The 25,746-nt window shown below is 43.2% G+C and overlaps 1 protein-coding gene across 3 annotated transcripts in view; it reads right to left on the bottom strand.

Moving 5' to 3' along the window:
• Positions 1–25,746, bottom strand: part of LOC144691810 (immunoglobulin superfamily member 5-like) — a 108,058-nt gene that overhangs the window by 27,441 nt on the left and 54,871 nt on the right. For all 3 annotated transcript variants that reach the window (XM_078560317.1, XM_078560314.1, XM_078560316.1), the window contains 3 exons: positions 23,450–23,474; positions 21,394–21,506; positions 15,989–16,050 (listed from right to left, as the gene is read on the bottom strand). In XM_078560317.1, the coding sequence (XP_078416443.1) occupies positions 15,989–16,050; positions 21,394–21,506; positions 23,450–23,474 (200 nt within the window). The remainder of the gene's footprint in view (positions 1–15,988; positions 16,051–21,393; positions 21,507–23,449; positions 23,475–25,746) is intronic.

The raw sequence follows: 25,746 nt of genomic DNA, 5'->3' as shown, positions 1-25,746 counted from the left end.
TGTTTTACAGCAGAATTAATAACTTAATTTATAAAGCAAAGAAAGAACAGAAATATTTAAGGATAAGCAATGTTTAAGTAAAAACTACTTCTGTGATATTTCTTTAGTATTGATGGCAGAAGGAACACCAAGTAAATATCACTGTTCAACAAAATCATCAATACCAGTAACTTTCTAACTAAAGTTTTCATATAATTTGGTGACTTTTTACAATGCACAGTGAGTTATACAAACAATAAAACCAAAATCAAGCCTAATTAATCACTGACTCCCACACACCATCACTGAAACCCAGCTTCAGGGCAGTGAGCCTCAGTCCTCAAGAGAGAAGATCAAAGCTGCCTGATTCCCATTAAACACATTTTACAAGAGGCCACATCACAGGCTGACACTAGGTCTCCCTCCCTCCAGTTAGCATTTCTCTCTCCCTCCCTCCCCCTCAATGTCTGCATGTATCTCTTTTACCTCCCCCAGTTTGTGTTTCTCTCTCACACTTTCCCTCCCACAGTTTGTGTTTCTCTCTCACACTTTCCCACCCACATTTGCGTGTGTGTCTTTCTCTCTCGCTCTCTCCGTTCCCAGGGAGACCTCACCAGGAGACCCCTTTCTCTTCCCTCTCTGCTAAGATGCCCACTGCCCCACCTCCCTCCATTGGGAAGCCCCTCCTCCTCTGCCAGCATCTCTAATGGGCACCATTAAGGAGGCAGGAAGGGACAGGCACTCAACATCATCCCTCCAAAGCATGAAGAGTGAATGATTGCAACAATTGCAGATTCGCCTTGGTCAGCTCTGCTGCTGTCTTGATTGTAACTGAACATGTGGTCAAGTCTGCACCCATGGTTTCCATACAAAGGAAGAGAAAGGAATGTTTACCCATTGCGCGTAGTTGGAGTTACATAGAAACATAGAAACTAGGAGCAGGAGTAGGCCATTCGGCCCTTCGAGCCTGCTCCGCCATTCATTATGATCATGGCTGATCATCCAACTCAATAGCCTGCTCCCGCTTTCTCCCCATGCCCTTTGATCCCTTTCGCCCCAAGAGCTACATCTAACTCCTTCTTGAAAACATGCAATGTTTTGGTCTCAACTACTTTCTGTGGTAACGAATGCCACAGGCTCACCACTCTCTGGGTGAAGAAATTTCTCCTCATCTCAGTCCTAAATGGTCTACCCCATATCCTCAGATTGGAACCCGTGGCTCTGGACTCTCCCACCATCGGGAACATCCTTCCTGCATCTACTCTATCTAGTCCTGTTAGAATTTTATAGGTTTCTATGAGATCCCCCCATATTCTTCTGAACTCCAGCGAATATAATCCTAATCAACGCAATCTCGCCTCATATGTCAGTCCCGCCATCCCAGGTAAACCTTTGTTGTACTCCCTCTATAGCAAGTACATCCTTCCTCAGATAAGGAGACCAAAACTGCAAACAATATTCCAAGTGTGGTCTCACCAAGGCCCTGTACAATTGCAGCAAGGCATCCCTGTTCCTGTGCTCGAATCCTCTGGCTATGAAGGCCATTTGCCTTCTTTACCGCCTGCTGCACCTGCATGCTTACCTTCAGCGACTGGTGTACAAGGACACCCAGGTCTCGTTGCACATTCCCCTCTCTCAATTTATAGCCACTCAGATAATAATCTGCCTTCCTGTTCTTGCTACCAAAATGGATAACCCGACATTTATCCATATTATACTGCATTTGCCCACTCACTCAGCTTGTCCAAATCACACTGAAGCATCTCTGCATCCTCCTCACAGCTCACCCTCCCACCCAGCTTTGTATCATCTGCAAATTTGGAGATATTACATTTAATTCCCTCATCTAAATCATTAATATATATTGTGAATAACTGAGGTCCCAGCACAGATCCCTGCGGTACCCCACTAGTCACTACCTGCCATTAGGAAAAAGACCCGCTTATTCCAACTCTTTGTTTCCTGTCTGCCAAACAGTTTTCTATCCATTTCAATACACTACCCCCAATCCCATGCGCTTTAATTTTACACGCTAATATCTTATGTGGGACTTTGTCGAAAGCCTTCTGAAAGTCCAAATAAACCACATCCACTGGCTCCCCCTCATCAACTCTACTAGTTACATCCTTGAAAAATTCCAGTAGATTTGTCAAGCATGATTTCCCTTTCATAAATCCATGCTGGCTCTGTCCGATTCTGCCACTGATTTCCACGTGCTCAGCTATTAAATCTTTTATAATGGACTCTAGAGTTTTCCCCACTACCGACGTCAGGCTGACTGGTCTATAATTCCCTGCTTTCTCTCTGCCTAAGTTAGCATAGATTAAAGTTAAAGCATAAAGGCCAGAAAATCCCTGGTTCATGCCTTGCTCTGTGCTGAGGGAGCTGTTCGGAGTCTAGATACCAGCAGCCTCTGCAACCATAGACATTGGAGCAAAGAAACACCAAACAGGGTTCCCACTCCTCCTTACGTTCCAACTGGCCCTTCCCTGGAAAGTGTCTCCTTGGCTGGAAAGAAACGGGCTTGGCTGCAACATTCCCACAGTTGTCTAGCCCACAAATACCCTTGTCCGATTTCTCCACTTGGGCAAGAGCCCAAACGGCAAAATGGCCAAGCTACATTTGCACCCGAGTCCTGAGGAGGAGTATGCTGGCCTCACCCGAGCTTACCCACATCAGGAACACCAGTCACTGGCAGCTTGTTGTTTGTAGATGCATGGCCTAACACACCGAGTATCACACAGAACTCGAGCCATACTGGGCAGGAAAACCAGGCTATACTGCCACAGCCCACACGTGTGCCACTGGCCAGTTGCGGGGGAACACTGCAGACATCTAGCATGTCTCGAAATTCATCCCAGCATAGTGTCACAATGACTTCAGGAGAGGGAGTGAGAAACTTAACAGAAAGTAAATCAATATTTCAAATAGCGTGTTTGTCTGCAACCATTTCTGAGTGGGTTTCTGACCGGTTGTAAGCTGCAGGAGCAATGTGGCAGCCTTAACTCCATGAGCCAGAATCAATTCACTGATTTTTTTGGCAGGGTTGTATTGACATAATGTGAAACCTTGCAATCTGGACAAATATAAAATCTACCACACAAAGACAAATGCATGTAAGATGTCAGCCCTGGCTCACTGGTGGCATTCTCCTCTCCAGCTCTGTCACTCTAGAGATTTGAATACAATATCTAGCCCAACACTCAATTAGGACTGAGGGAGTGTTGCACTGTTGGAGGCCTTTTGGTCGAGAAGTTAAATCGAGGCCTTGTCTGCCCTCTCAGGTAGAAATAAAAGGTCCCGAGGCATTATTCAAAGAAAACCAGCAGAGTTCACCCCGGTGTCCAAGCCCTCAGTCAACAGCGTAAAAACAGATTGTCGAGTCATTATTACATTGCTGGTTTTGGAAACTTGCAGTGTGCAAATTAGCTGCCATGATTCCTACATTTTTAAAAATCTTTTCTTGGGATTTGAGCATTGCTGGCAAGGCCAGCATTTGTTGCCCGTTCCTAACTGCCCTTGGGCAGGTGGTGGTGACTACACTTCAGAAACGTGTCATTGGCTGTGTAGTAATTAAAAGTTTTGGGAAATGTTGGACTGTAGCTTTAAGAATAATCCAGTGCTGTAAGATCACGTGATCTGTGTAAGCCAATGTGTTAGCAGCGGGGGGGGGGGGGGGAACCTCTACAGAGAGAGCGGACTTCTTTAGTTATGGAGTTGGATGCACACATGTAGTTGTTGCTGCTGTCTTGTAAATAAAGTCAAATGTTTCCTTTAAGAAAAGTTGTCTGAAGATCAGCTCTATAACAGACTGTGAAACATTTTGGCGCATCCTGAGGTCACGAAGAAAGATCTATAAATGCAAGTTATCTCCCTATTCCCATTAAACTACTAACCACCTAACTTCCCTTCCTGTGTTCCAGATCACCTGATATTTTTAACAGTTCTCTCTTTTCAGCCTCTGTGTCCCCTCCTTCAAATCTGCTGTCATCGCCTCTCTCCTCAAAAACAAACAACCTTTGACTCCTGCATCCTTGCAAACTGCTGCCACATCTTCAACATCACTTTCCTTTTCAAAGGACTTGAATATGTTGTCATCTCCCAAAATCTGTCCATTTTTTCCACTGCTCCATGTTTAAGTCCTTCTAATCAGTTTCCCAACTGTGCCATAGTACCAAAGCAGCCCTTATCAAAGTCACAAACGACATCCTATGTGACTAAAGGTTAACAATCCCTCCTTACCCTTCTTGATCTGTCTACAGCCTTTGACATGGCTGACCGCACTATCCCTCTCCAACACCTCTCCACCGTCATCCAGCTGGATGGGACTGCACTCGCCTAATTCCTATCTTATCTATTTAATATTAGCCACAGCATCATCTGCAATGCCTCCTCTTCCTGCTCCCACACTTCTATTGCTGGTATCCCCCATGGGTCTATCCTCAGCCCTCTCCTAATTCTCATCTACTTGCTTTCCCTCACCAACATCATCAGAGAATATAGCATTAGGTTCCACATATACAATGATGAAATCCAGCTCTACTTCGCCGCCATCCCTCTCAACCCCCCCATAGTCCAATTTTAACCCACTCAAAGCTCATTCATCTACGCAGAATTAAAATTGGGTCCAATTTCTAACATCCAGTACTGAATGAGCAGAAATTTCCTCCAGTTAAATGTAGGAAAGACCAAAGCCATTGTCTTTGGTCCCCATGACCATCTCCACTCCCTCCCATTGACTTCATCCCTCACCCTGGTTACTGTCTGAGACTGAGCCAGACTGTTTGCAACCTTTGAGCTATATTTGACCCACAGTTGAGTTTCGATCCACATTTTTTTATCACCACAAAAACCACTTAATTCCACCTCCATAACCTTGCCGACTTCTTCCCACCTCAGTTGATCTGCTGCTGAAATTCTCATTCATGCCTTTGTTATCTCTAGGCTTGACTATTCCAATGCACTCCTAGCTGGTCTCCCACATTCTACCCTCCATAAAGTTAAGGTCATCCAAAACTCTGCAGTCTGTGTTCTAGCTCGCATCAAACTCCATTCATCTACCACCCCTGTGCTCACTGACTGGCTCCCAGTCGTGTAAGGCCTCAATTTTAAGATTCTCAGTCTTGTTTTTAAATCCCTCTATGGCCTTGCCCTCCCTATCTCTGTAATCTTCTTCAGCACTACAACCTTCCAAGTCTCCTGTTCTCCTCTAATTATGGCCTCTTCAGCATCACTGATTTTAATCACTCTACTATTGGTGGCCTTCGGCTGCTAAGTTCTAGATTTCCCCCCTCCCTCCTAAATATTTACTTTTTCCTTCTTTAATTCACTCCTTGAAACCTACCTCTTTGACCCCGCTTTCAGTCATCTGACCTAATATCTCCTTATGTGACTGTGTAAAAGTTTATTTAGTAATGCTCCTGTGAAGCGCCTTGGGGCGTTTTTGTTAGGTTAAAGGCACTATAGAAATGCAAGTTGTTGGTGTTGGTGAAATTTCTCTTTCTTTCTATGGAAAGGGAGGATGTAAATGCATTGGAGGCAGCTCAAAAGAAGTTGACTAGATTGATACCTGGAAGGAGTGGGTTGCCTTAGGAGGAGAGGCTGGACAGACTGGGCTTGTTTCCGCTGGAGTTTAGAAGAGTGAGAGGTGATTTGATTGAAGTATACAAGATCCTGAATGGCCTTGAAAAGGTGGGTGTGGAAAGGATGTTTCCTCTTGTGGCTGAGTCCAGAACTAGGGGGCACTGTTTTAAAATTAGGGCTCACCCTTTTAGGACAGAGATTTTACTCTCAGAGGGTTGTGCGACTTTGGAATTCTCTGCCTCAGAAAGTGATGGAGGTGGGGTCATTGAATATTTTTAAGGCACAGGTAAATAGGTTCTTGTTAGGCAAGGGAATCAAAGGTTATCGGGGTTAGATGGGAATGTGAAAATCGAAACACAAGAAGATCGGCCATGATCTTATTGAATGGCAGAGCAGGCTCGAGGGGCCGAATGGCCTACTCCTGTTCCTATTTCTTATGCTCTTATGAAACCATGGATGCAAACCTGACGACATGTTCATTTAAAATCAAGACAGCAGCAGAGCTGGCCAAAGCCAATCTGGAATTTTTTCAATAATTCAAATAAGGTATAGGGACAAAAGACAGCAAACTAATCCACATGTTGCTGCTGTGTCAGCAGCTAGGATCTATGTCGACTGTCCCAGAGGAACTTTACAGTTTACAACACAAGTCATGGACAGCAGTAGATCTGATAAATTGCTCCACAAGTGAGGCTGCTCCGCAACTCACAGTAATGAATTAGCACGTCAGTTTTGTAAGTACAAGTATTCATCAGGCTCACTGTGAGTCAGGATAATGTTACAATTCTAGCATTTGTAGCATGATTTCAGTTGCATTAAATTTAAAGAAAGTGACTGAATTTCGTGCGTGTGTCAGGAACCAAGTGTTTACCTCTGGAGCTTAAATGGAAACTCAAGTCGCAAGTAAAGGGATGTAAGATCCAGTGTGAGGTGAGTTGAAACATCTCAATCTAAGTTAACAGCAAAAAGTGCTCTTGATTTGGTACAAATCAGCATTAGATGGACAAACTCATCTCGTTAGACCATAGAATTGTGGAACCGCTCATGACAACACTATTTCCAATCACAATAGAGTTGATTTCATAATTTATCCAAAATCACTGTTAAAAGTGACTGGGATTGACTCTACACACATTGTTTAATGTAAGTATCCTCCGCTCAATGCATGGAGAAATGCTAGAGAAATCGCCTTGCATTTACTGGGAGATGTTGCTGTAGTTCACACACAAGTTCTGTTTTTAAATAGACCTCTCAACTATTTGCTGTAGGGTGCCATTTAAATAGACTTGGTTTGCGTTATAAAAAAAAGACACTGTGCTGTTAGTCCTGTCCCATCTCCAACACGTGGCTGACACTGTGACGTCAGTAAACACTGTAGAATGGCAAGTATGAGGAATGGGAAGTTGCTTACCTGGTGCTGTAGGGCTGCCCATCTGGGCTGAAGCACTTTGAGGCAGACTAAGATTTATCCTAACCATTCTACATCTGATTTTAGAGGCCTTGAACCCTAAAGAAGGAAATGCTTCAACCCCTAACATTAACATTTCTCATCTTAATGAGGACAAAAGAGTTCACATAGAAAGAAAATAACTTGCACCTACATGGGACCCTTCAGAGCAGAAAAATACCTCAAGGTGCTTCAGAGAAATAGACACTGAACCAAAAGGGAAAAGTAACCAAAAGATTAATTCAAGAGGTCAGTTTTAAGGAGGGATGTTGTTTGAGGGTCAAACGCTGACCAGGACACCAGGTGAATTCCCCTGTTCTTCTCGTGCCATGGGATTCTTTACCTTCCCCTCAGAGGGCAAATGAGCATTTCTGTTGATTGAAGGGCCAGCTCTTTCATTGCCAGCTTTCGTAGAACATAAAACCATAAGTTATAATAACATTTGTATGGCCCCTCGAAGTTACTTCACCATTCAATAATGTCATGGCTGGCCTTCTTCATCAACTCCACTTTCCCAACCCATCCCCACATCCCTCAATTTCATAATGCCTGAAAAACCTTTCGATTTTGGTCTTGAATATACTCATTAACTGAGCATCCACATCTCTCTGGGGTAGAGAATTCCAAAGATTCACAAGCTTTTGAGTGAAGAAATTTCCCCTAATCTCAGTCCTAAATGATTCAGCGCTTACCCTAAGATCCCTAGTTCTGGGCTGTCCAGTCAGGGGAAACAGCCTATCAGTGAATACCCTGTCAAGCCGCCTAAGAATTTTACACGTTTCAATGGGCCAAGGTACCATTCATCGTGTGTGAATAAAGACACGCCTGAGCAGGCCGTGCTGTTCATTCATGAGGGGAGGCACCACAGACATCGATGGGAAATGATCTGTCAGTGACAGGAAACCAGGCTGATTTTCCCTCTTCCCTTCTTTGTGGATACTAAATTCAGATGGAGTCGTGGATTTTTGAATATTTAGCTAGGACTACAATGGTGGCAAACTAACCTCAGCATTATGCCTGGCAAACTTTCCGTTCCTAGACACAGTAAAGAGGAAAGGGGTTGGAGGTACAGGTGCCTGCCCCAAAATACTGCCCAATTATTGCTGAGGCTTCCCCAAAACAATATAATTACGCTGGTGCCCGCAAGCAGATGCTGACCCAGCACAAGCCTTACAAAGAGGCCAAGCAGGGATTGTGTCAGGAGTGTCCCCAGGCCATTCAAATGGTGCAGATCAGGAAAGCAAAGCATATTGCTCCCTTCACACCGCGGCACCTTTAGTAAAACAGTGCAAGTTGCTTCACAGGAGTTTTATCATACAAAATAAAACTTGGTATTGAGCCACATAAGGAGATACAAGGGATAAATGGCCAAAAACTTGGTCGAAGAAGCAGGTTTTAAGGTACATCTGAAAGGAAAAGAGAGAGGTGGAGATGTCTGCGGCGGGAATTCTAGGGACCTAAGCAGCTGAAAGCACGGCCCTGAATGGAGCAATTAAAACCGGGCAAGGTTTCTGGGTCGTCGGGCGGGCACAGTGGGCGGGCCCGGGAGCGGCCGGGAAACGGTCCACCGCCCGCGATCAGCCCCCGGTTGCGATTTCACGCTTGCCGGACAATTAACGGCCAGGCAGCGTGAAAGGCGCACTGAGACCCTCAGCGTTGCCGGGCTGGGGGCAGGGGGGGAGCGCGAGCGCAAAAGTCTGCGCAAGCGTGGGCGGTGTGTGCGCACTGAAAGCTTCCCAAAGGCAGGGAGCTGCCTCAAGGCACTGAAGAATCGTAAAATCAAGGGTAAAGATTTTGGACATGTGAAAGACACGTCCCCACACAGGGCTCACTCGCATGAACAAGGACAAGTGCTGTCAAAACACTTGTTTCTCATTAATGTCGGAAACCTCATCCCGCCCACAAATGAGGTTTCCTAAAAAATCCAAAGGCCGTCTGGCCGATTCGCCCACCTGCCAACCGAAAGGTGAGTCGGGCAGCGAGAAATAGCTTTCAATTAATTGATTAATGGCTATAATAGGCCTCCTAATTGGCGGTGGGTGTGCTGCCAACTCTTGCGAGTGCCCACTGACCGAAATATCGCACGAGTGAGCGATGACGCTCAATCAGGTCGGGTGCGCGCCCGCCTGCGGGAGGTAAAATCCTGCCCCAGGGATATGAATGTGGCTGGAATGGGAGCAGTACATATCATAAGAAATAGGAGCAGCAGTGGCCCATTCTGCCCATCAAGCCTATTCTGCTATTTGATAAGATCATGGCTGATCAGATCATATCTCTCCTTAAGTAAGGAGCCCAGAACTGTACATAGTGCTCCAGGTGCGGTCTCAACAATGTCTTGTGCAGTTGTAACAAGACTTCCATACTTTTATACTCCATCTCCTTGCAAAGCCAAGGTTCAATTTGCCTTCCTAATTACTTGCAGGGTTTGCATCCTAACTTTTTTGTGATTCATGTACGAGGATGCTCAGGTCGTTCTGTACCTCGGCATTCTGCAGTCTTTCTCCGTTTAAATAATATCCTGCTTTTCTATTCTTCCTGACAAAGTGGACAACCTCGCACTTTGCTATATTATTCTCTATCTGCCAAATTTTTGCCCACTCACTTAACCTATCTATGGCCAACATTTTCCCACCGTCAGGGGGTATGTGAGGGAGCGGGAGCGGGCGGGTTCCTGATCGGCGCCGCTGGTTGGGGGTGCGCCGCCATTTTACGTGGGCAGGCCTATTAAGGCCCGCCTAGCGTGATGTCCACCAGGAAACGCTATGCGCTTCCTGTGCGGGCAGGGGGGAGATCCCCTGAGCCAGGAGTGCGCGCACAGATCTCCCTGAGGCAAAGTGCTGCCTCAGGGAGATTGGCTCAGATTTGAAGCTTCAAATAAAGATGAGAGAAAAATTTCGCTGCCATGTCCCCTCATGTGACACGGTCACATGAGTTGGGACATGTCCATAACTTTTATTTTGAAATATTCTGAGATTTTTTAATCGCTCATGAAAGCTCGTCCCGCCCGTGGATGAGGCTTCATGCTTTTTCAGAAGCCCGCCAGGGCTCCCGGCCTGCTCGCCAACCTTAAGGTTAGACAGGCAGGTCCATTAATGGTTTCAATTAGCTTTCTAAAGGCCTCAATAGGCTGTTGACAGGTCGGCGGGCACACAGCCGACTCGGCTGCGCACCCGCCGACCTGAAAATCTAAATGACGCAGGGTGACATTGAGACACAGGCCCGATGTCATCCCACATCATTTTACGCATCGGTGAGCGGGCCCCACCCCCACTCGCCGAACAGAAGATTCTGCCCTATATCTTTGTGCAGACTCTTTGTATTCTCCTCACAACTTGCTTTCCTAGTTATCTTTGTATCACAAGGAAATTTGGCTACAATGTAGTCGGCCCTTTATCCAAGTCATTAACATAAATTGTAAATAGCTGAGGTCCCGGCACTGACCCCACAGCACTCCACTAGTTGGTTTGCCAACCTGAAAATTTATCCTAATTCTCTGTTTCCTGTTAGTTAACTAAACCTCTATCCATGCTATTATATCACCCCCAACACCATAAGCCCTTATGTTGTGCCTTATGTTTAACCTTTTATGTGCCACATTATCGAAAGCCTTTTACAAATTCAAATACACTACATCAACTGGTTTCCCTTTATCTGCCAGGCTTGTTACATCCTCAAAGAACTGTAATAAATTTGCCAAGCACAATTCCCCTTTCACAAAACCATGTTGAATCTGCCTGATTGTATCATGATTTTCTAAATGTCCTACTACTACTTCTTTAACAATGGATTCCAGAATTTCTCCAATAACAGATGGCCTATAGTTTCCTGCTTTCTGTCTTCCTCCTTGCTTGACTAGTGGTGCTATATTTGTGGTTTTCCAATCCATCGGGATCTTTCCAGAATCTAGGGAAGTTTGGAAGATTACAACCAATGCTTCCGCTATCGCTGCAGCCGCTTACTTTAAGACCCTATGATGGAGGCCATTAGGTCCAGGGGACTTGTCAACCTTTAGTCTCATTTCCTAGTACTTTTTCCCTTGCGATCATGATTGTTTTAAGTTCCTTCCTCCCTTTTGATTCTTGATTTTCTAGTATTGTTGGAATGCTTTCTGTGTATTCTACTGTGAAGGCAGGTATAAAACAATTGTTCAAGGTTTCTGCTATTTCCTTATCTCCCATTATTAAGTCTTCAGTCTCAATTTCTAGGGCACCAATGCTCACTTTAGCAACTCTCTTTTTATATACTTGTAGAAGCTTTTACTGTCTTTTTTTTTATTTCTTGCTAATTTTCTCTCATTCTTCAATTTCTTTCTTTTTTTTTCTTTTTCTTAGTCATCCTTTGTTGGTTTCTAAAATCTTCCCAATCTTCTGGGTCACCACCAATCCTTGTAGCATTTTATATATTTTCTTTCAATGTGATACCATCCTTAACTTCCTTCGTTAGCCATGGGTGGTGCAACCTTCTTGTACAGTCTTTCTTTTTCAGTGGGATATATCTTTGCTGAGAGTTACGAAATATCTCCTTAAATGTCTGCTTCTCCTTTGTGCCTTTGTATTTGCCGTTTTAAAGTTTAAGACACTAGTTTCAGACCCACATTTCTCACTCTCAAACTGGATGTGAAATTCCATCATGTTATGATTACTTTTGCCTAAAGCATCCTTTACTGAGGTCATTAATTAATTCTGTCTCGTTACATATTACCAGGTCTAAATTAGCCTGTTCCCTGGTTGGTTCCAGAATGTATTGTTCTAAGAAACCGTCTCGAATACACCCTATGTATGAATTTATCCTCCAGGCTACTTTTACCAATTTGATTCATCCAATCTATATGAAGATTAAAATCTCCCATGATTATTACTGTCCTTTCTTTACCATTATTTCTTGATTTATACTCTGTCCTGCGGTGTAGCTACTGTCGGTGGCGTATAAACTTCTACCACCGGTGACTTCCTTCCTTTGCCATTTCTTATTTCTACCCAAACATTTCGATCTCGGTGGGTTGTTGGGGTGGAGGAGGTTACAGAGAAAGGGAGGGGTGAGACCATGGAGGGGTTAGCACACCCTGGGCACCTTGTGATGTCCTAACTTGGTCCAGTAAGGAAAATCAATCCTATGCTGTTTTAATTCTTACCCTCTGACCAGTTTAGAGTTCTGTCCTCAGAAAGGCTAACGTGATTTTGAAAAAAAATTGCTTCCAGCAATTCAACCAAATGTTTATACAATTTATCTGCTAGTTATATTCCTACTTCAGCTATAAAAATTGAATTATAACTTAATAAGCAATAGCACATTTATTTATACTTGCAGACCTACGGGACCTTAGTGAGAGTTATGTTTTTTCTATTATTCTTTCATGGGGTGTGGGCGTCTCTGGAAGACCAGCAATTGTTGGCCATCCCTAATTGCCCTTAAACTGAGTGGCTTGCTAGGCCATTTCAGAAGGCAGGTAAGAATGAACCACATTGCTGTGGGTCTGGAGTCTCAGCCAGACTAGATAGATTTCCTTCCCTAAAGGACATTAGCGAACCAGATGGGTTTTTACAACAAAAAAATACTTGTCATGGTCACCATTACCGTGACTAGCTTCATATTCCAGATTTACTAATAGAATTAAAGCTCCAACAGCTGCTATGGTGGGATTTGAACTCATATCCCCAGAGCATTGGCTTGGGCTTTGGGATTATTAATCCAGTGACATCACACTACATCACCATTGCCCCTGCAAACATAGGCACTGTTTCCATGTAAAACAACAAGATGAAAGGGTAGGCTTTAGGTGGTATTAATTAAGGGCGGAATATTGGACAGGACAAGTGGAGAACTCCCCGATTTTCTTCGGATAGCATTGCCAGAGAAGTCACGCTATGTAAAGTCACCTTCAGATTTAACTTTTCATTCAGGACCAATTTTGTGGTTAAAAGGCAACTCCTCTAGAGATTGGGTGTAACTATCATAGTAGGAGGATGTCAGTAAGACAGGAAATATCTCCAACATCCCTTTGCAAGGCTGGTACTGACTGTCATCATATCAGAAAGATCGCATTCCTTTTGTATTCTTGACCTCCCAATAGAAATATCTGTTTGTCTGACAGCTATATATTTATCATTTCCATACACGAAAGGACAGTTTTTTGTTATGTCCTGAGACCCATCATGGAGCTTTCAATCACTGATACCAAATCTGTTGAATGATAAGATAATGGTACCTAATATAAATTAAGAATGCAGATCACCGAAGAGATATGATGGCAAATCTGTCAGTTCAAGATATTATTCTGTACTATTGACATGAGAAGTTAGGTAGATGGAAGGTTGGTTACCCAGTTGCTGAAGTTAGCAACTGTAACATGAGGTCTGCCACACCCTTTGCATCACTACGCATGTTCTTAAATTTCATATAATCTGTAAATCAAGACTCTACATATAGGACACCCATTCCCTGGCACAGAAGGAACAGGTCGAAACTTGCTTCTTGCAGCACATCTTACAAGCACCGTCAGGTCTTTAAGGTATATTCGAGCAGCCAATGTTATAGCATCTTACACGAAGGAGGGAAATCCAACTACACGGACATCCACCATACTGCTAGACAGCACACATATTTAACATACACATCAAGCAGACTTGACAATTGTTGGGGTACAGGCCTGGCTTATTTGAGATGGCTATATAATCTGACACCACATCTTGCATTAGCAAATCCCTCCTATTCATCCTGTGTTGCTGTCCTGGAGTGTCCCTTTAAGGTAATTTTTCTGTTTGTTACTGAGCATTTCATTCCTGTATGAGACTGGAGTTGTTAAGACTAAAAACAGATTTGAACCAACAGTGACGCTCTGCCAAGAGTGAATACTGAAGGTTTTATTCCACATTATATGGAGGCTGTACGGTCAATTTCAACTCCACCTGCTTGTCAAAAATGGAATAAATGAGCAGTTATAATGGTGGACATGTGTATCTCACCACTATAACTGTGCTCCTTTCAGTTATGGACAGGTTGGAGGCCTTGTTAATGTTTAGACGTTGAGATCCGCTGGCATTGTTCAGATCCAGGCATGATTTTAACCCAGGTAGGTCAAATTATGCACAGCACTGGACCCACCAGTGAAACCAGACAGCAAGCAGAACCTTGGTGTTGTATTGCAACCACATTTCCACTCTGTCACCATGTCTGCCTACTTCCACCTCCATAACTCGGCCCATCCGAAACTCTGATCCATGCTTTTGCGACCTCTAGATTCGGCTATTTTAATGCTCTCCTGGACAGCCTCCAATCTTCCACCCCTATAAACTTGAGCTCATTCAAAACACTGCTGCATTAACTTGCACCAAATCCCATTCACCCACCACTCCTGTGTTCGCTGACCTACATTGGCTCCCTGACAAGCAGCACCTCTGTTTTAAAATTCTCATCCTTATTTTCAAATCCATCTACGGCCTTGCCCCTTCCTAGCTCTGTAACTTCCTCCAGCCCCACAACCGTCCGAGATTTCAGCGCTTCTCAAATTCTGGCCTCTTGCGCTTTCCCAATATTAATGGCTTCACCATTGGTAGCCAAGTCTTCAGCTGCCTGGGTCCCATGCTCTTGAATTACCTCCCTTAACCTCGTTATCTTGCTGCCTCTCCTTTCTCTTTTAAGACATTCCTTAAAGCCTACATCTTTGACCAAGCATGTGGTCATCTGTCCTAATATCTTCCTACGTGGCTCAGTGTCAAATTTTGTTTGATAATCAGGCCTGTGCAGTGGCTTGGGACATTTTTGCTGTTTTAAAGAGCGTGGAGCTGAGTAGTGACAACAGGAGGAGCGGCAGCAACAGCAATAAATAGAGCGGGCGACAAGGACGCCAGACATGCAGAGCACGGAGCTGAGTGGCGACAATAGGAGGAGGGGTAACAGTGCATATTCAGCGAGAAAGATATCAAGAAATCATGTCAAAGGGCAGCAGGTAGGTGACAGGTTGGTGAGTATTACCATTGTCATTCGTTCTATAAATGAGGGAAGTGGGTTAAATTAAGAAATGTAGTTAATTGCCTTATAGGTTTTTTAATTTTCCAAGTTCTAAATTTGATACGTTTAGCAGGCTTATGTTTTTATTTAAATTAGACTCTATAAAATAGAGTGACATCAGCACAAGGGAAGCAGCTGAGTGGTGAGTAGCTGGTGAGTGTTTATTTATTTAAGTCATAATTTTATTTCTGTTACATCAGTCAATAGTCTAATAAATAGAGGCATGGCAGGGCACCTCAGTCTGGTTGAATGCACATCCTGTTCCATGTGGGAACTCCAGGAAAATTCTTGTGTTGTGGACAACTACATATGCAGGAAGTGTTACTATCTGGAGGAGTTTGAGCTCTGGGTTTCAGAGCTTGAGCAGTAGCTGGCATCATTGCAGTGAAATCAGTAAAGTTGAGAGTTACATGTTACTGGATGTGACCACCCTGCAGCTTAAAAGTGTGCAGGCAGAGAGGGAATGAGTGACCACCAGGCAATCAAGGAGAACTAGGCAGATGGTGCAGGAGTTCTTGGAAATGTTACAGTGCTGGAGTGAGGAGATGTCCTGGAGTGATCAAGGACAGAATCTATTTGGTTAGACCTGAGAAAAAATAGAGGTACTGTTACACTACTGGTGTATTCTATAGGCCATCAGCTAGTGGAAAAGATATAGAGCATCTTGTTCTCCAGCTGGCATTCAGTTCTAAATACTGGTGAAAGTAATGGTTCCTCTGGGGAGTGCAGCCAGAGCCATGGTGCCACATCTGGCTCAGCTGTACAGTGGGTAGAGGAAGAAGATTGGGAAATAGATAGTGTTAGGGGATTCGACAGTTAGGAGAACAACAGACATTTCTTCAGCCACAAATGTGAATCCCTTGTCAAATTTGGTCCTTTGTACTTTGGACCTTTGCTGCTTGGTTGAGTCTTTATGCTCAAAAAACTTCCTGAGTTTGGAATGTCAGTGTCAACCAAGTTTGTTGTGCTTACCTCCAAGATATCATTGCTCTTTTTCCCAGGCCATGAGTCCACATGGTGAGGCAAAGGAATACCTGACAAAGAAAGAGTACTGTTAGTAAAATCAAATTAGCTAGCATTACTTCATATTCAACAGCAACTTCAATAAACAGCAATGTAGTTCAGTTAAAAATTACATTTTGGCAATCATTGATTGTTACAGCAATTGCACCTTCATTGTAAATGTACAACAGGCTTTTATTGCCAATTTATTAAAACTGTTTTCTTCTTTAATCTATTGCTATCCAACGTTCATTAGTACTGTTGAGAGTACTGGAAGACAAATCACTCCTAGCCTTGTGCCAATTATAGTTTTGAAAGCAGCCTGTTGTGTGAGTGTGGAGGACAGAAGAGGTTTACTAGAATGATTTCAGAGATGAGAGATTACATGGATAGACTGGAAAAACTGGGGTAAAAGCAAAAAACTGCGGATGCTGGAAATCCAAAACAAAAACAAAAATACCTGGAAAAACTCAGCAGGTCTGGCAGCATCTGCGGAGAGGAACACAGTTAACGTTTCGAGTCCGAATGACCCCTCAACAGAACTAAGTAAAAATAGAAAAGAGGTGAAATATAAGCTGGTTTAAGAGTGGGGGGGGATAAGTAGAGCTGGATAGAGGGCCAGTGATAGGTGGAGATAATCAAAAGATGTCACAGACAAAAGGACAAAGAGGTGTTGAAGGTGGTGATATTATCTAAGGAATGTGCTAATTAAGGGTAGAAAGCAGGACAAACGAGGTACAGATAGCCCTAGTGGGAGTGGGGTGGGGTGAAGGAATCAAAAAAGGCTAAAAGGTAGAGATAAAACAATGGATGGAAATACATTTAAGAATAATGGAAATAGGTGGGAAAAGAAAAATCATCCCCTTTTTTTTCCAATAATTTATGTAGAATTTTCTTTAAATGTATTTCCATCCATTGTTTTAACTCTACCTTACAGCCTTTTTCGATTCCTTCACCCCCATCCCAACCCCACTAGGGCTATCTGTATCTTACTTGTCCTGCTTTCTACCCTTAATTAGCACATTCCTTAGATAATATCACCACCTTCAACATCTCTTTGTTCTTTTGTCTGTGACATCTTTTGATTATCTCCACCTATCACTGGCCCTCTAGCCAGCTCTACTTGTCCCACCCCCTCTTAAACCAGCTTATATTTCACCTCTCTTCTATTTTTACTTAGTTCTGTTGAAGGGTCATTCGGACTCAAAACATTTACTTGTTCCTCTCCGGAAAAACTGGGGGTTGTTCTCTTTATAGTGGAGAAGGCCAACAGGAGATTTGATAGCAGTGTTTAAAATTATGAAGGGTTTAGACGGATGAAATAAAGATAAACAGTTTCCAGTGGCTGAAGGTTTGATAATGAGAGGGCAGATTTAAGGCATCATGAGGAAAAACTTTTTTATACAAGGATTGATTTGGAATTGGAATGCACTACCTGATAGGATGGTACATACACATTCAATGCACTGTTTAAAAGGGTGGTGTACAGTCTTCATCCTGACTCTGTTACTTCATCAGAAGGCTCAGTGAAGCGTGATTTGCTCTTAATAAGTGTGTGCTAGCTCTCATTTATTAGTTCAGGCTTGCCCAAGTGCCTGAGAACTTTCTTCTCAATTATTGTTTCTATAACTCAGCACTGGCATTAACCACTCTGGCCTGTAATTTCCAGATTTATCATTCTCTCCTTTCTTGAACAAGGGTATAATACTTACAGTCCTTTGGCACCAGCCCTGTATCTAAGGAGGATTGGAACATTGTGGCCAGGGTCTCTGCAATTTCTACTCTTTCTTCTTTCAGCAACCAAGAATGCATCCCATCCAGAATTACCTACTTTAATACATGCAGCCTTCTTAGTGCCTCCTCCTAATTTTATCTCCAGTATCCCAGCAACTTAATTCCTAATTACCTCCACCACTCTTCTGACAACCCTTGTACTGTTAATTTGCCTGTAAACTACCTTTCCATTCCCTTTCATAAAAGCATAAAATGATACAACACAAAAGGTGGCCATTTGGCCCATCATGCCTATGCCAGCTCTTTGAAGGACCTATCCAATTAATCCTGTTGCCCTGTTCTCACCCTGCAAAGATATTGCTTCAAGCATATATCCAAGTCTCTTTTGATAGTTATTATGGAACCTAGTTCCGTCGTCTTTTCACATAGCGCATTCCAGATCATAACAAGTCACTGCATAAAAAGATTCTCCTCATCTCACTTTTGATTCTTTACCCTTCTGTCAGTGGAAACTGTCTCTCCCTATTTACTTTATCAAATCCCCTCATGATTTTGAACACTTGTAATGAATCCTCCTTAACTTTTCTGTTCTTCGGAGAACATCCCCAGCTCCTCTATCTCTCCACATATCTGAAGTCCTGCATTCCTGGAAACATTCTAGTAAACTTCCATCTCTCCTTGACATCTTAAAGTATGGTTACCAAAATTGGACACAATACTTCAGCTGGGGCCTGTCAAGAAAACAAGAAATTGAAATTTTTTTTGTCTGGTAATATCACTATCATATTTCTTATGTACTGGAGGACAGGATTTTGGGGGTTGTACATATGGTAATTGGAGTAAAAGCCAGAGTGACTGCAAGAGTCTAAAACCAACAGTAAGAAGTGATTTTGATATGTTAATGAACTCAGAGGAACTTCAATCAGAGTTTTACATAAACTAGTAACAGGAATAGTTCTGAATTGAGTTGAATTTTAGTTCAAAGGGGGATATGTGCAGGTTGTAAAAGGTGTAAGTAAGGAAAAGATAGAATAAGTTTGTTTTTAGAAGTCTAAGAGTTAGGGTAAAGAAACGAGTTTAATCAATTCTGGGAAGAAAGCATTTACCACACAGTAAGGCACTGTGTGGTAAAAATTACTGGAACTCTATAGATTTTAAAATCTATAAGGATAGTTGCTGAACAGAAAAGGGGAATGCCTTTGTTCTGACTTTCATACCATTAGTCTGATTGCCCATGCATCAAAGGTTGAGAGTTATAACAAAGAGAGTGGGTGGGAAAGCACTACATTGGAGATGACCAGTTTGGATTCTAGAGAGGAAGAGGGACAAGAGAAGCAATTGGCATAATAAGATTAATGAGTGAATGCAGCTTAGAGTTTGGACAGAAATTATGGGCAGGAATTTCCAGCCCCAGGCAGCGTCGCAGGTGGTATGAGAAAAGTCAACGGCTCTCCAAATTTTCCCATCCTGCCCACGACCCCCACCTGTGGCAATGCTGGGAAATCCCAGCCTATATGTTTGCTTTGTAGATTTTGAAAAAGTGAAAAAGTATTTGATCAGGTTAACTGGATAGCTCGTGACAGCATGGATGGGATAGACAACTCATAAGAAATCTGTACATGGGACAAACGGCAACAGTGAGAGTAACCAACGAGGGGTCAGAACTATGTGTAGTTGCAAGAGGAGTTCAACAAGGGCGTTGTTTATCACCAGTCCTCTTCAATATCTATGCAGAAGAAATTATCAAAGAAACTTTTGAAGACACGGAATCTGGTGTTAAGACTGGGGGGTGAATACCATCAGGTAAATTTTCAGATGACAAAGCAGTTGTAGCAAGCACAGAAGAACTAGCAGATAAACTAGTAACAGCAGGCATGAACTTTGGAATGAAAGTGAACATGGGCAAAACCAAAGCAATGCATATTTCAAAATCACCAAGAAATATTCATATATGCATTACAGGAACAGAATATCGATGCTGGATAGCTTGAAAAATGACGGAAGTTAATTGGCAAATGAAAAGAGTGGCACAGGATAGCGACCTGGAGGATGGAATCATCCCCCTCCAGCCATCAGCAGAGTTCATGGCGGGCGGGGATGGAAGATATGGCGGGTTGCAAAAAATCGGTTTCCTGACCTCGGGAAGTGGGGTTGGGGGTCTTCCCATCCCGATGTTCATGGTGGGCTGATGGTGGGTCGACTTTCCCACTGAGGCTTGACGGGAACCCGTTTTGCATCTCATGCAAGCTCACTGAAACCCCAAGATACCGGAATCATGTGCCTCTGTCAAATGTCTGCCCTGCCAACGGGAATTTACTCCATTCCGTTACCCGACTGCACATACGTGGTGTGCACCCGGCAAGGGAGAATTTTAGAGTACTTGCCTTACAGTCGGAGCTGGCTGCACCACTGGAGATGATCGCAGGTATGGTGCATACGAAGACATGAAATGAGGAAGGTCTGGAGGAGACCTGTAGGGGTCTACCAGCTAGAAGAACATGCAGATGCATGGGAACAGGAGCACCGGCAAGTTGCCCTGCACTCCGCCCCATGGCGTGCCTTCACTGTGGCTGGGTGAAAATCCTGCAGTTGCCTTGCTAACAACACAGCACATGGACTGCAGGGGTTCAAAAAGGCAGCAGTCCATCACCTTCTCAGGGGCATTTAGGGGTGGGTAACAGAAATGCTGACTTGACCAGTGAAGCCCAGGGCCCATGACAGAATCGCAAAATGAGTAGTGGTGTGAATTGGGAGAGTAGAAAATTAATTTATGCTCCTCTGGACCCCATGGGTGCTGACCGCCCAGGCAGCCTTCTCCAAGGCCGACGTGTTCAGTCGGGTGGGCCTCCTGTGGCCATCCCTGGGGAAGAGGACGTCCCATCTTCCCTGCAGGACCTTGAGGAGATGCATCGCTGAGGTGGGGAGCTGCGGTTTGTTGCCTTCTCCTGCTGATCCTTCATCCAGGGCCCTGCCGCCATAAGGGAGGGCCCGTCCAGGCGCCTTTTAAATATGCCGGCCAGACATGACGGCAGAGTGGCTGACTTTTTGCCCACCCCGCCACAAGACTCGACACAAGCCGCATGCATGCATAACTTATTAGGCAGGGAGCACAAGGTTGCTCGTAAAAGCCCAGCCCGTTCCGTGGCAGGAATCACTTCGACTTTCTGTTCCTGCCACGGCATTTAGGGGCGGGAGGGGAAGGTTCCGCCCTGAAAGTCTACTACGAGCCAAGGACCCTGCATTCGGCAGTGCCCACATGACAATGATGATTTTTCCATGTTCTTATCATCACCCATTTTCTAACTTGTTGATTCTCTGCCTCTCAGCTGGCACTTACTAAATGAATAGCAGCATTACTACTGTGACTAGGCTGGGTACACGTAGAGTGATATTTTTAAATGTTCCATCGCCCACCTTCCAGTGTTCACCACTCCTGAGTGAAGAGGTGGCACCCATTTTTTTGCCTTGCAAAGCGATTGGGCTGTCGGCACAGATGCGTTTAAATATATCTGTCTAAATTCGGGTTTTCTGGCTATATCCAATTAGGGGCAATGCAAAGTGCGCAAAACAATGGAGGAGATTGCGGGAGGTCACAAACAGATGTCCGTCTGTTAATCTAGAGAGACATGCATTTCCACTACTTGGAGAAAGTTGGTAATCATTCACACCTTCAGTGGACATTCCGTAGTTCTCCAGCCCAGAGCTTTTCTGATCATTCACAGCCGCCTCAAGAGATTTCGTCCTTGATATTTTCCTTAGAGTGACAAAAGGATAAAATATCGCAGATTTTATACAAATTAAAAATCTTATCTGGAAAATTACACATAGGCTGTCGAATGGCTGAGTAGCAAGGCTGTTGTTTTCTCAATAGTAAAAGAGAGCAGATGGTCTCAGATCAAAACTGTAGCTTGAGCGAGAATGACCCAGTGAGTTGAAACACATTGGAAGAATCCCTACACACCACAGACAGGAATAAAACAGGGTCCCAATCTATCATTTTCGCAATTAATTAATTACACAGTTACTTGGAATATAAAGTCAGAAGTGGGCCCAGCTGGCCTTTGCCAGTGTTTATACTCCACCTGGAGCTTCCATCGACCCTACTTCATCTCTCCCTCAGGCGCTTATCTAGCTTCTACTTAAATGCATCTGTACGATTCCTCTCAACCACTGCTTGTGATAACAAGCTCCACATTCTCATCACTTTCGAAATGAAGAAGGTTCCCTTGAATTCCCTATTTGATTTATTGGCAACTATACTTACGGCCCCTTGTTTTAGTTTCCCCCATAATTGGGAACATTTCCTAAACGCCTACCTTATCAAACCCCTACATAATTTTAAAGACCTCTATTTGGTGACCCCCTCCTCTTTTCCAGATTAACCTGATAAATTACCAGTTAATCAGTTTTTCCGAAAGTGTTGTGGGATCATCGGCAGCAAACCAGCCTTAGTTTATCATCCCATCCATAGGACATTGCCTTCCACAGGAATTCCAGTCTGGACTTAAGTGAGGCTCAAAATCACAGCCTCTGAGAGTGCAACCAACGGAAGCAAGTTGACAATTTCATTGAGTTGGATTGCTGCCAGGTTAGTAGTATCCTTTAATTACACATTTCAGCATTGATGCTCCTACTTACAATTTTAATTGCAGAGAATTCTCTTTACTTGATTCCTAAAAGCTATAGTTCACCCAAAACACTTGGGTGAAGCTACAACAGGAGTAAATGAAAGCTAACCAGCAGAAACAGCATGTTATGAAAAGAGCTAAACCATCCCGTGACCAATAGCTCAGGTCAAAGCTTTGTAGGCTTGTCATTTTCAGTTATGAATGGTGCTGGACAATTAAGCAACCAACAAGAGGAAGGGTCTCTTTTCTGGTGGTTTATCAGGTGGACAGTGATGATCTCATGGCACTATTCGAAGGGGAGCAGAGTGATCTCCTGGGCCGATATTTGTCCCTCAAATAATGCAACAGTAAAAAATATTAGCTGGCCATTCATCTCTTTCATGAGATTCATTGTGGTATTGGTTGATATTCCATTTTCTTACATTACAAAAGTCACTAGATTCAAACATAATTCATTGTGTGAAGCATCTTGAGATGATTAGCTACTACTTAAACACAAGGATTTTCATATTATTAGCATTTATATTTCTGATATTGAAGATAAGATTGTACTACATCAGGTGACGTGTGCACCGTTAAAGTTTTTCAGATTTATGTTGAAAATTTCCTTTTCTCCCTAATGTTCTCCCCTTCTTTACCAATAGTGTTGACTTACGCTGGGGTTCAGTGCCATAGATAGTGGTTCCCATCCAGTAACTGTCCCAACTGCCCGTCTTCATTGGCCAGTCTACACAGGGTAAGTTTCGATGGGCTGATCGACCCCAGATTGCACCACAGTTGAACCTGAGCCTGATCCCAGCTGACATTCATTGACGCAATATCCAGCAGGAGTTACTGTCCCAGTGATAAAGAACAGGGAGATTGACTGACTTTTCTCCTCCCTAGGTGACATCAGTTATAGGTTATCTACTGACATCCTGGCTAAGACCGTCTAACACGGCACAGAATCTGACCTGTATCATTTAACATGACACTGGACAGTCAGGAAGATGAAACATTTCTAAAGATTCTTTACTCCTTTTGGAGCAAACAGGCAATACTGTAAAAGAAGTAACATGTGCTCATTTACCTTAACTCATTCTGATAACTGGATTCTAGGAAGAAAAGAAAGATGCAGTTGCAAATTTAAGAATTTTAACAATTTAATTATAAATTAAGGTATCCTTTGATTTTGAAGATAACATCCTAAATTATCAGTTAGCACGTTATTCCACCATGTAAAATTTCTTTCCAACACAAAGTTGTCAGGAAAATATGATAATACTCGTAATGTTACTGGAATTTATTGTAAAATAGTGGTATCTGTGCCTATATGTGTGTGTTTCTGTGCGTGTGTGTGTGTGTGTGTGTGCGTGTGTGAGAGAGAGAGAGAGAGAGAGAGAGACTGAATTGGATTAAAGGCAGCTGGTCTGAAGGCTTTAAGGATTTAGGAGATGAGCTAGGTTTGAAATGTTAAGTCGGTAAACATAGGTATAAAAGGACATTTGCATTTTTAAATAAACCAGGCTAGATTGTTTTCAAAGGGGGAGTGAAATGTGTCACCTAGCCAGGTGAAGTTTAGAAACGGTGGGCAGCATTTTCAACCCTTCGGGGCGGATGAGGTTTCATGCTTTTTCCGAGGCCTGCCTGGGCTGCTGGCCTTCCTGCCAACCTTAAGGTTGGATAGGCAGGTTCATCAATGAGGCTAATTAGTTTTTTAATGGCCTTAACTGAAAATCTAAATGACACGGGGTGACATTGGGACGCACGTCCGACGTATCCGTGCGTCATTTTATGCGTCGGCGAGCGGGCTCCACCCCCGCTTGCCGACCGGAAAACCTGCCCAGTGTGTTTGTTCCTCCCAAAGATTACTGGTAAAGTTAATGCTATGATAAATTTTAATGATCAGGGAGGTAAAGTCCAAAGACGTAGCGAAACAATGGGCATTTGCATTCAAAGGGGAAAATATGTATAATGTATAAAGGAGTGGAGGCTGTGTGTAAGGATAGGCATGTTTAAGATCTAACAAGTTTGAAAAGCCTTCAGCATCTATGCCTCAAGCTGCTGTTTTCAAAGAACTGAAGATAAGAAAACTCACTTTGAACTTAACCGGTTCAGGGTATTGTGTGTCACCTTGCCTGGGTCTTTTAAAATCTATGTGTCTCACTGTTGCCTTAACGAAAGTGTAACTGGGAGTTAGATTAATTAGGCGGGATTTAGAAGTATCATAGTAGTAATTTGTAGACTTATGCATGCATTTAAAATCATTTCTCTTATCAATAAATGTTTAAATTAGTTTTATAAAAACCTCTTGAGACTCGGTGGTCTTACTACTGAATTCAAAGCCCACAACTCGAAACATACAAATTGAAAATTAGTTGTGACAGTTGTTTCAAGTTTCCCTCTGGGATTTGAACAGCTCAGCATTTACCATCTGCTGTATCATAACAAAGTGATATTTTAACTGTGTCTTTGTCCAAGTATGTGTGTGTAGCAGCTGGAGGAGCGGGAATTTATCAGTTGTTACATCTAGGTGAAGGGCCAACGTAAACAGTGCAAGAGATATTCAAAACTGAAGGGATATGGTAAGTCATGACATCATGGTTAGATGATCACAAGTTTGGGTTTTAACAACCTACAGATCATACAACCAATGACCTAACAAGGGAAGTAAGGAGTTTTGGCATTTTGGGAAAGAATGTGTTTGAGTTTGAGACGGTGCAATTAATTTTAAAAGCAAAAGTAATGTCTTAAATTGAAGCTCTCAGGCCATGTAATGGGCTCAATGTGCTGCACTGACTTTAGTTCAATCAATTTTGGTCCATCATAGGTGGCACCTTGATAACCAACTTTTGCTTTCTTTGACACACTTGAACCTGAATGAGGGAAGCACTGACTTAAGGTCAGAAGAAGGTTAATGGTCTATATTTAACGACTTTACATGTAAGTGGTGAACATATGGGACATAATGTCTGAAAGATAATGTATAGCATTGGCAAATACAGGAGAAAACTAGCTAGCTATTTGTAGAGACAACAATTGATGAGTGTTTTTGAAATGGACCACAGTGGCCTATATTCGAGATCTCCATTGCTATGTCCCTATCTCAGTTTATACTGTCAGAACTTACTTTCTTCAAGATAAAGATTTTAATACACCCCACTCAAAATAGGATAATTGTCAAAAGCCCAGGGAGCACAGATAAAATAAAATTCTGACACAGAGCCCAGCATTTACCTGAAATTAGACCCCAGGGTTACCTGCAATACAGTAAATACTGAAACAACCATCAGGTGGCGAATCCAAGTGACAAATATGTCCTACTCATATGAATGATTATACAACCGTATGATTATACAACATCAAACCATACTCCAATCAACTTAA

This window comes from Cetorhinus maximus, chromosome 16 (genome assembly GCF_964194155.1).
Source record: "Cetorhinus maximus chromosome 16, sCetMax3.hap1.1, whole genome shotgun sequence".
Taxonomy (NCBI): Eukaryota; Metazoa; Chordata; class Chondrichthyes; order Lamniformes; family Cetorhinidae; genus Cetorhinus; species Cetorhinus maximus.
Note: the sequence above shows the minus strand (reverse complement) of the source record. Positions and strands in the feature narration are given on the sequence as shown.